Source organism: Hemiscyllium ocellatum, chromosome 42, assembly GCF_020745735.1.
Source record: "Hemiscyllium ocellatum isolate sHemOce1 chromosome 42, sHemOce1.pat.X.cur, whole genome shotgun sequence".
Classification (NCBI taxonomy): Eukaryota; Metazoa; Chordata; class Chondrichthyes; order Orectolobiformes; family Hemiscylliidae; genus Hemiscyllium; species Hemiscyllium ocellatum.
The window spans coordinates 22,209,493-22,221,403 of NC_083442.1; the positions used below are offsets into that span (position 1 = coordinate 22,209,493).

At 42.5% G+C, this 11,911-nt stretch overlaps 1 protein-coding gene across 5 annotated transcripts in view; it reads left to right on the forward strand.

The window, feature by feature from the left end:
* cd276 (CD276 molecule) overlaps positions 1 to 10,193 on the forward strand; it is a 346,648-nt gene extending 336,455 nt beyond the window's left edge. For all 5 annotated transcript variants that reach the window (XM_060853775.1, XM_060853772.1, XM_060853771.1 and 2 more), the window contains one exon: positions 9,188 to 10,193. In XM_060853775.1, coding sequence (XP_060709758.1) covers positions 9,188 to 9,210 — 23 coding nt within the window. In that variant the 3' untranslated portion in view covers positions 9,211 to 10,193. The remainder of the gene's footprint in view (positions 1 to 9,187) is intronic.
* Positions 10,194 to 11,911: the final 1,718 nt, after the last annotated feature.

Below are 11,911 nucleotides of genomic sequence, written 5' to 3' on the forward strand. Positions count from 1 at the left end.
ATTGGGCTGTACCAAGTACCACCTCCACATTGAGCATTATAGCTTTAGAGGCTATAATTTCTTTTTATTCATTCATTTATATATGTGCATTCATGGCTAGACCAGGATTTAATGTCCATTCCTAGTTCCCTAGAGGGCAGTTAGGATTTGAACACATTGCAGTGTGGCAGAAGAGGGTACTGCAGATTAGAGTCAAGATTAGAGTGGTGCTGGAACAAGATGAAGGGCTTTTGGCTGAGACGTCGATTTTCCTGTTCCTCGGATGTTGCGTGACCTGCTGTGCTTTTCCAATATCACTCTAATTCTGACACATTGCGGTGTGTCTGGAATCATACGTAGGCCAGACCCAAGTAAATTTCCTTTCCCTAAAGGGCATTAGTGAACCAGATGTGGTTTTCCCCTGATAATAGTTCCAAATGATCGTTCAACACTTAATTCCCGATTTTGTTACTCAGTTCCAATTCCACCATCAGATTTGAACACAGGCTCCCAGAATGTTATCTGGGGGTCTCTGGACTAATAGTCTAGTGATAATACCACTAGGCCATCACCTACCGCAGCTGGCCCAGATGATCAGTGTTGGCCAGAGGTTGACCAATGGTTTCTCCTTCTGGCAGACTACATTTTCTGCCATCTGGTCATTTCTGTGTTTCTTCCAGGCCCCAGTCAGCGGTGAAGTATCAACTCTGCTCCCAGTGAAATCATGACTACAGATATCTTAACATGTGCCAAAATAACATCAGCAAATTCCTTTCTGTTAGCAATGTTAAGAGGAAAAGTAGCTCTTTACTTATTTGGGGAAAAAAATGAAGTAACAATGGTGCGATTGTGAGGAAAACCATAGTACAAGACTTGGGAAATCATGGAATCCCTACAGTGTGGAAGCAGACCATTCAGCCCATCAAGTCCACACCGAGCCTCTGAAGATCAACACACCCAGACCCACCTCTGCTGCACTATCCCTGTAACCCCGCATTTCCCATGGCTATTCCACCTAGTCTGCACATCCCTGGACACTACAGAGCAATTCAGCATGGCCAATCCACCTAAGCTGCACATCTTTGGGACTGGGCAGGAATCCCACAGAGACATGGGGAAAATGTGCAAAACACTCTCTCTCTCCCTCCCTCCCTCTCACTCATCCAAGGATGGAATCAAACCTGGCGCTTTGAGGAAGTTAAATAGCATGCTGCTCCACGTAGTAAGATTCTTTAAATTGAAATGACTCAAAATTTAAGTCTCCTCATTCTGACACATTTCCTTTGTTTTCAACCTTTAAAGAATGGTCATTTGGTGTGCGTGTTGTGGAAGTGATCTTAAGAGGAATATTCTTGTTTGATTTTCCTCCATTATGATTACCACTTAGGCGTGCGCCAACCCTTTTTCATCAGAGGGAGGGCACAGTCAATCATGCCAGTCTCTGTAGCTGCTGCCACTCATCATTGGCATTGACTAATTGAAGCAACCATACAAGCTGCTGCCTCTGTGAGTTCTTGCAGAACTTTTTTTCTCCACTATATCCTTAGGAGTGACAGGATTGCACGTAGGCTTAACCAAGACAGACTTCACGACTTGTCATTCAATGTAAAGCTTGCAATGAATGGACTTTTGCATCTGTGTAGCGCCTTTCACACCATCAAGCAATCCAGAGACACCATCTGGGCAATTAATTACTTCGAATATGCGGTCACCACTGTGATATGGCAAATTTGACAGCCCATCTCTGCACTGCAAGATCATACATGAAGCAGTCACCAAATAATTTGTTTTTCACAAAGACCTGAGGATAATACCCCTCCTCCCTCTTCAAAAAAAGGTCTTTTATTTCCATCTGTGCAAATGGACACGGCCTTTGCAATCTCATCCAAAGAATGGTGGCTCTGACATCCCTCGGTACTGTTCTGGGGAGTCAGCCAGGTTTATTGGCTCAAGGCATCAAAGTGGGATATGAACCCACAGCTTCCAGACCTTTTCAAAAAAAAAGTCCAAGGCTCTACAAGCTGTTTACGTTACCACAGACAGTTCTGCGCCTACTCTTTCTTAAAGGAATCCAGAGCTGAAAATGTGTTGCTGGTTAAAGCACAGCAGGTTAGGCAGCATCTCAGGAATAGGGAATTCGGTGTTTCGAGCATAAGCCCTTCATCCTGATGAAGGGCTTATGCTCGAAACGCCGAATTCCCTATTCCTGAGATGCTGCCTAACCTGCTGTGCTTTAACCAGCAACACATTTTCAGCTCTGATCTCCAGCATCTGCAGACCTCATTTTTTACTAAAGGAATCCAGGACAAAGTACACCTCACAAAGGCACAACAGTCAGTAATTCATTTTAGGTATAATTTAGAGGTAGTAAAGAATTGCTTACCAGGTAACAACCTTGTTCTGTTTTACTTTAGTCATGCTTGGATTGCTTTTTACTTAGTACATGTCAGTTATACCCTATTCGTTGAAACTTTTGTTAAAGGATGTTTTAGATTACTTTGAGACTCCAGATAGGTTCTCAGTTAACTCTGATCAGATTGACTCTTCATTCTTCAAGAGCACCTTCAACATAGCACATTGTGTTGAGGTGTTTCAACAGGAGTGCTAATAAACATAACCCAAAAATGTTCCGAGGGTTGACCAACCAGGAGCACCTTAAGGGAGAGAACAGAGAAATGAGGTTGAGGGAGAGAATTCCAGAGTTTAGGGACCCAGATGGCTACCACTGAGTGTGGAGTAATTAAAACTGGGATGAGCAAAGTCCAGAAGTGGAGGATTGAAGAGATCTTGGAGGATTTCAGCTGGGTCCTTTTGCTGTGACTTGGATAGGTGAGAAGTCTCGTAACAATTATGAGAATTTTCAAACAGAAACATTGGTGGAACGGGAGGCATTGTGGGTCACTGGACACAGGTGAGGTGGGTGGGATATGTTGAGATATGGGAAGCAGCATTTTAAATTAGCTCAAGTCCATGGAAGGTGGAAAATGGGAGATTGGAGAGATTTTTACTGAGTAAATATGGGGAGAAAGTAAGAGGATTATCAGATCATTGAATGGCAGAGCAGACTCGATGGGCTGAATGAAAGGCTCTGGCCCGAAATGTCGAATTTTCTGTTCCTTGGATGCTGCCTGACCTGCTGTGCTTTAACCAGCAACACATTTTCAGCTCTGATCTCCAGCATCTGCAGACCTCACTTTTTACTCGATGGGCTGAATGGCCTAGTTGTGCTGCTACATCTTATAATCTTTTAAAGATGGATGTGCACACTGCTCTGTTGTTAAGGTGGGGCTCAGGACACATTCCTGAAGTCAAATAGGAATGGACAATGCATGTGTATTTCCCAAATCCCACGAATGAACAGAAGAAAATCGAGCGCTGACGGGTTGTCCTGAGCTGCTGGACTGGGATTTGATCCAACCTACAGTAGCTGGGAGTATGTTTCAAGTATTGGATCATTTTGTGTCAAGCAATACTTGTCGAATTTATCTGCTCTTTCGTTTGTTTTTTTTTACCCCATTGAACAATCTCCGTCCTTCGATTTACTTATTGGAAACTGGTGAATAATTTAGAAACTCTCTTCTGGTATTTCTCTGCAAATTGATTTCTTGATGTGACATTCCATTTTCTTCCCTGCATGCATTTCTGTTTATTCATTCATGGGATGAGGGTGTCACTGTCCAGGCTTTTATTGCCCAGAAGGTAGTTAAGTCTCAACCACATTGCTGTGGGTCTGGAGTCACATGGAGGCCGGACCAGGTGAGGGTGGCAGTTTCCTTCCCTAAAGGACATTAGTGAACCAGATATGTTTTCCCCCAATAGTTGGCAGTGGACTATTGCTCATCGCTTATCATTAGACTCTTAGCTCCAAATTCTACCATCGGATGTGGCAGGATTCAACCCAGGTTATTATCTGGATTAACACTCCAGTGATAATACCACGAGACCATCATTAACAGATAGTGACGCCAAGGTACTATTACTGCTCTAGTAATCAAAGACCAAAGTTCTGGGTTCAAATCCTGTCATGGCATGTAGTTTTTCAAAGTCCCAGTAGGGATTGTTCTGAACTGTTTAGAAAATAATGCACTGGAGGGGAGGGTGTTTTATCATCCCCTTGGGGTGGCATATTTTAATCTGATGATAAGTTTATGTGTGATACTCAGCGCATCCCTCCCCCCTCCCCCTCAAAATTCAATCTGAGGTTGAAGGCCTATCTGATCATCAAATGAGGTAGGCATGTGCCCTTATCCTGTCACCACTCCAACGTCTCCATGATCATTTATGGAAAGCAGCGGCCTAGTGGTATTCTCACTGGACATTTGACCCAGGTAATGTTCTGGGGATCTGGGTTCAAATCCTGCTGTGGGCAGATGGTAGAATTTGAATTCAATAAAAATCTGGGATTGAATATCACATGATGCACATGAAACCTTTGTCAGGAAAACCCAACTGGTTCACTAATGTCCTTGAGGAAAGGAAACTGATATTCCCCTGAAACTGCCAAAAAATTGGCTCTACTAGGAGATTTTCCTACACTTGAAGACATTGTGCAGAATTTTCCCAAAGTCTAACAACATGGAGTGCAATGAAAACATTGGGGGAATACTGCGAGAATGGAGAGAAAATTATTTTCTTGATATTGAGAGAGAAATAAAGTCCGTATTTCACCTTAGTGTTTCATTAGCTGGATAAAAATGTGGTGAATAAGCCAAAAAGATCCTATTTGAATGGATTAACATCTTATTACTAACTAATCTGGCCTTAATTTTGATTCCTTATTTCCCCAAGTATTGGCGAGAAATGTAGATGCCAATAATTTCTGATTTGAATGACAGTTACCTGGCAACTTGCTGGTGCCTACTCCAAGTCTGTCTTCGCCAGTCATCCCTAACCACTCAGGGCAAGCTCAGTGGACGACAATAGGCAATGTTCTCTGCCCATGGATCTCAGCATCAGCACCAGCCTCAGCACACCACAATTCTAACTAACTTATAATATAGTACTTTGGAGCTCATTAACACTGATGCTGCTACTGGACGACTGTGCACAAAGGGAAAAGTATCTGTCTCCTGATTCGGATCAGGATGCAGCTTAGGGTTCTTAGATTCCTTCATGCCCATTCACATTGCACTTACTTGGAATCTCGCAGTGAGGATATGGTCCTATAGGAGGTAGGACAAAATGGATAGGGGGGGCTGCACAAAATGGCTCCTGTCTTGGTAAGTTAAATTGCAAAACAACAGTTATTTCTAAATTGCAGCTAGAGACAAAATAGTTCCCTATGCCTATGTGACGACCTGCAGCTAGTCCTTAAAGCAATACAAATAACTAACCACCAGCATGAAGAAGTAGGTGGATAAGATGAGGAAATACTAACTACATTTGCAAGCTGCGAGTCTTCATAGAGGAAATACTAAACGACATTTTGCAATCTTTGTAAAGGTGACTTAATCAACACTATTGGTTCAAGCTACTACCCATGAAGTGATTATAATTTATTGATTGGTTGTTACTTTGTGATCATGCTCAGTGTCTGATGATGATTAACGTAAATAAACCTTATGCAAGCTCTGTAAGGTTGTTGGATTCTTTTGATGGCCAAGACATTTTCCTACTTCTGGGTGAATCAGAGTCTGCCAACCCAGCGCTGGAACATACAATAAACGATTGTTTGAATATTGCACAAAGAGTTGTTTACAGGTGCATTAATTGACCAATCGCAGATCTAAGTGACCCATCAGCAGCATCTCTGTCTTGCCTTTTAGCATGGGCACAACGTCGGGCAGCTTCTCACGTTTGACAGCACCAATCAGTCAAGGAAGCAGAGACATTGCTGGACAACACAGTGTTCTATAATGTCACACTTTTCTTAGAGTCATACTGCACAGACACAGACCCTTTGGTCCAACCAGTCCATGCCAGCCATAATCCCAAACTAGACTAGTCCCACCTGCCTGCGCTTGGCCCATATCCCTCCAAACATTTTGATTTCATGTACTTATCCAAATGTCTTTTAAACATTGTAACTGTACCCACATCCACCACTTCCTCTGGGAGTTCATGTCACATACAAACCACTCTCTGTGTAGAAAAAAAAATTGCCTCCATGTCTTTTTTAAATCTTTCACCTTAAAAATATGCCCCTTAGTTTTGAAATCCCCCACCCTAGGGAAAAGACACCTGCCATTCACCTTATCTATACCCCTCATGATTTTATAAACCTTTATAAAGTCACCTCTCAACCTCATACCCAGCCATGAAAGAGGTCCCAGCTTATCCATCCACTCCTCATAACTCAAACCCTCCATTCCTAGCAAAATTCCTGATAAAGCTGTTCTGAACCTACTCTAGTTTCTTCCTATAACAGCATGTGCCAGCAGCTTCATCCAAACACCTGAGTCTGAAAGACTTGATGTCTATTACTAAGGGGCATGCTTTTAAGGGGAGAGGGAGAAAATTCAAAGACATGAAGGGCAAGTGTTTTACACAGAGAGTCGTAGGAACATCACTGCCAGGGGTGGTGGTGTTAGCAGATATGACAGGGGCTTTAAGAGACTTTTAGATAAGCCCATGAAATGCAAGAAATGATGGGATATGGACCAAGGGCAGGCAGAAGGGATTACTTTAATTTGGCATCATATTCAGCACAGCTTTGGCCCATTCCTGCATGTACAGTTCTATGAGAGTAGTCCTTAGTCCATTCAGGCAAGGAGCTTGTCCATACTTAGCCAGGAAAGATGGTGAGGTGAGTGGGAATACAGAGAGCAGGAAGGTTTGTGGTTTGGTGTGAGTGACTACCATTGAGGGAAGATGCTGCATGAGTATGATAGGTGTACATGACAGAGACAGGGTAAGTATGAGGTACCAGAGAGAAGTTTCTATCATGTGGCCGTGCGACACAGAGAACTTCCTTGTGATGTTGCTACACATTCCCCTGAACTATAAATACCCCACGGGCTGAGTTGGCTACTTCAACCAGGCCAGCAATGTTGGAAGTGGCACACAGCTGAGATTGAATGGTGGGAGACAAACAGCTACAGATGCTGGAATCCAAAGTAGACAGGCATAGGCTGGAAGAACACAGCAAGCCAGGCACATTGGCTGCCTCAATTTCTCCACTCACCCTCGCCCACTCCAGCCTCACCCCCTCCAAAGATTTTGCTGGGATTGAGTGTTGGAGCAGGGCAGGTTCAGAGAGCAGAATTGGCTACTTTTGCTCCTATTTTCCATGTTTCTATGGTTATCAACATCCTCTTTAGACCCTACCACGCTCCTCCACCATGAATATTTAATTGGCTTGCTGCTATGTGTTGGGGGTGTTAGGATCTCAGCTGATGTTATTAGTGCATGAATAAGAAATCTGGCTTGATTGAACATATCCTGATTTGTTTTGGTTTGAACAAAGTGGTCTCTTACTGAAACATATGCAAACAATGCTGCAGACTGTGTTCTCATTAAACAAAGGTCTATGACAAAGAAATGATCAAATAGAATAAACCACACTACTTACTTATATTCCAACTTCAAAGATTTTAAACACACAGTAATCCCATTAATCTGAAAATGGTCCTTTATAAATTGCATAGAAACTGAACAGCATTTGTATAGTATCCAAAACAGCACACACACAATCCTCATACCAGCATCTATATATTTAACACCCTGATAGTTTTAAGTCATTTGTGACTTCAACTTTTAGATTGGAACTGCAGATATTTCTTCCAGAGCTATTGAACACCTGAAATGGACTTAGCTTTAAGTATCCTCTTCAGGGTTTTATGCTAACATTTCTGGTTAAGGACTAACATGAACTCCTCACTCTAAGGTAATCTAGTTTACTATATATCTTTCCCTTCTAGGGAGCACAGTTCTACACAGCCACTCTTATCCAAGGACTTCACAGGATTTCTCTACTCAAAGTCAAAGTGAAACTAAAAGAGTGTCTCTCTCAGCTATGGGTGTTTCCCATTACCTGTAAAAAAAAAACAATAAATTCCAGAACAACCTTGAATTCCCATTACTTCTAATAAAAAGTCACAAGCATTTTAAATAAATAAAAGTAGTGCACACAAAATTATTCACTCTAAGCCAAGCCTCACAAACTGCTTTGAAAAAAATAATCGCTATGGCAACAGAAATGTTTACAATTTAATTATTAACGTCAGACACACAGGAAACCGACTTCACCTGACGAGGGACCTGCACTCTGAAAGCTTGTGATTTCAAATAAATCTGTTGGACTGTAACCTGGTGTTGTGTAATTTCTGATTTTGTCTACCCTAGTACAACACCGGCATCTCCATTTCATGGCTTGTAAATTGAACAGAGAGCAGCATTTGCAGGTCGCCCATAGAACATAGAACAATACAACGCAGAACAGGCCCTTCAGCCCTCGATGTTGCGCCGACCTGTGAACTATTCTAAGCTCATCCCCCTATACTATCCCATCATTATCCATGTGCTTATCCAAGGATTGTTTAAATCTGTCTAATGTAGCTGAGTTGACTACATAGGCAAGCAGGGCATTCCACGCCCTTACCACTCTGAGTAAAGAACCTGCCTCTGACATATGTCTTAAGTCTATCACCCCTCGATTTGTAGATATGTCCCCTTGTACAAGCTGACATCATCATCCTAGGAAAAAGACTTTCACTATCTATCCTATCTAATCCTCTGATCATCTTGTACGTCTCTATCAAATCAACTCTTTGCCTTCTTGTTATTAGATTCCCTACAGTGTTGAAACAGGCCATTTGGCCCAACAAGTCCACACTGACCCTCCGAAGAGGAACCCACCCAGGCCCATTCCCCTACATTTACTAATGCACCTAACACTATGGGCAATTTCCCATGGCCAACCTACCTAACCTGCACATCTTTGGATTGTGGGAGGAAACCATAACACCTGGTGACACACGGTGAGAATGTGCAAACTCCACACAGACTGTCGCCTGAGGCAGGAATTGAACCCGGGTTCCTGGTGCTGTGAAGCAGCAGTGCTAGCCATTGAGCCACCGTGCTGCCCCTCCATATATAGAGAAATTGACAAATGGAAAGTCCCATGTTATCTATCCATGGTCCCACTGCTCCCCAGATTTTGCTTAGTGGTATTTGTGCCTTAACTGCTTCTAGCTTGCATAGTGCTATCCATCCCTGCTTGGATTTGTTCAAAATGAATCACCCTCTTTCTCTCTCTTTCTCCTTTCAGTGGAAGAGGAAGTACTTGAATGACAAGAAAGAAAATCCGAAGCAAGTCAAGAACCTTTCCACAAGTGCTTTGCCATTTTGCTGCCTTACTTCATGGCTGTCATTGTTTAAGCATAACCCAACTGACCTAAGGCTGGGATTAACCGAGATCACAACTGCCATTGAGCTAAATTCTTTGTCCGTCTAGTTGTTTGACCAGACTGTTTGCTCCAGTTGTCCTGGGATTTGCTGCAGATGCCACTATCTGAAAGCTAATATTATGTCAAAAATTAAGGATGTATCTAATTATGTTTTGTACACATTTAACTGATCTGCTGTCAGTTCAATGCCTGAAGAACCCAGATCCTTGTTCAGAATGTCAGACAGTCTGAAGTGGAATGATATTTTTCAGTGATATTTTTCATCTATAGAGTTGAATTGTTCTATTTTTGGCTTGTGATAGTGACTTTATTGCTGTTGAATACACATATAACTAGCTGCTGGCTTTGAAAGAACATTTGTGCTTTTTTTTTCCCAGTCAGTCATTCCAGTTGTTAAGTAACAGCTTTCATTTCTACCACTGTAAATCATTCTGAAGTCTTCACGTTTCTATTTCACGTGGGAACTCCAAAGAGCCACGGTACAGGTTTTGCGGCTGTAATGACAGTGAATCTGCCTGTGTTCACCCTCATTATTCTGCTGTGTAACACAATAATGGCTGGAGTCCACACACGCACAGAATGACACAGAATTCCAGAAGTTAATGTCAGTGATTCCAGGCTTGACTTGAGAGTCCGCTGTTGAGGACCACCTCTGTCCCCAGACAGCAATTAATGAATTGACGTCTTGTGTTGGTAGTCTTGCTGTGAAAACCGTTGATTCACGTTGGATGAGGCATAACTGGGAATTTTTACTGTGTACTAACTTCAGAATCATTGCCAAACACCTCAATGGTCCTAAGAAGCGAAGTTGATATTTGTGGGAATGTAAAACGTCTCCATTATGAATAAAAAGGAATTTGCATTTTTCATATTTTCTTCTTTCAAGTTTGTTTATATAAATCTGAATCCACTCAATAAGTTGTTTTGTGAAAATGTAAATTGCAAATGAAGGATCACATGCCTTTAACAGTCTACTCTGCTGTCTGTGGAGTTACATAAGTGTGATTGGCTGCTCACCTTGCTTGCTGATGTCACGGTTGCCTGGAGATGCTTGTGACTCAAGTCAGACTTCAACACTGGCTGTCAAGGAAGGGGGTTTACCGCAACATAGAGATCATGGTCCCCATAGTGGTTTTGCTGCTGCATAATCAAGACAATTAAAAGTGAACAAAATCTAATAAAAAGTAGCATCTTCATGCCAATTCTTTCATCTTGATGGAACGGGCCATATTCAGGATATGAGAGACCCATAAAGGGACCATCTATGAAGTGGACGGAAATCAAGGTTTCTATCGCACCCTCCTTCATCTCCTGGCTAGCCTCCCCTGCAAGTTCTGAAATATTTTAATTATAGAGTCATACAGAAAGGAAATAGACCCCTTGGTCGAACCAGTCCATGCTGACCATGTTCCCCAACTAAACTAGTCTGTGTTTGGCCCATATCCCTCCAAACCTTTCCTATTCATGAACTTAGGAGGAAGTGAGGACTGCAGATGCTGGAGATCAGAGCTGAAAATGTGTTGCTGGAAAAGCGCAACAGGTCAGGCATCATCCAAGGAGCAGGAGAATCGATATTTCGGGCATGAGCCCGAAGAAGGGTTCATTTCTGAAGAAGGGCTCATCCCCGAAACGTCAATTCTCCTGCTCCTTGGATGCTGCCTGACCTGCTGCGCTTTTCCAGCAACACATTTTAACTATTCATGAACTTATCCAAATGTCTTTTCAACATTGTAACTGCACCCACATACATCACATTCCCTGGCAGTTTATTCTACACATGAACCACCTCTGTGTAAAAAAAAAAGTTCACCTTCATGTCCTTTTTAAATATTCCTCCTCTCACCTTAAAAATATGCTCCCTAATTTTGAAGTTCCCCCCACCCTGGGGAAACGTCCCTTGTCATTCACCTCATCTCTGCCCCTCATGGTTTTATAAACCTCAGTCAGATCGCTCCTCAACTTCCGAAGCTTCAGTGAAAATAAAATCCCAACCTTTCCAGTCTATTTTCATATCTCAAGCTCTCCATTCCCAGCAACATCCTGGTAAATGTTTCCTGAACCTTTTCTAGTTTATTGACATCTGTCCTATAACAGGGTCACCTGAACTGGACACAGTACTCCAGAAGACGCCTCATCAATATCCTGTAGAACCTCAACATGACATCCCAACTCTTATACTCAGAGTTCTGAGCAATGAAGGCAAGCATGCTAAACACCTTCCTAACTACCCTGTCTACCAGTGACACAGACTTTGAAGAATTATGTACCTGAACCTTTAAATTCTTACAAATGGAAACCACTTATCAATGCGCAATAAGCTGCAGGTAAATCTGCATGTCCTCATGTACAGAGGAACCCCGATTCTCCAAACGCCTTGGGCGGGGAGTATTTCATTTAGGTAATCGAATGCTGAATAACACAGTTTAGCCAAGCATCAGGACCTTGCGATCTCGTCTGGATAATCCGAAATGCGGATAATCGAATGCTGGATAATCGAGGTTCCTCTCTATCTGTTTGGTTGACTATCAAACAGAATGGGCAAAGGAATTGACCCAACGTGCTAATCATTGCAACATTTTCACACA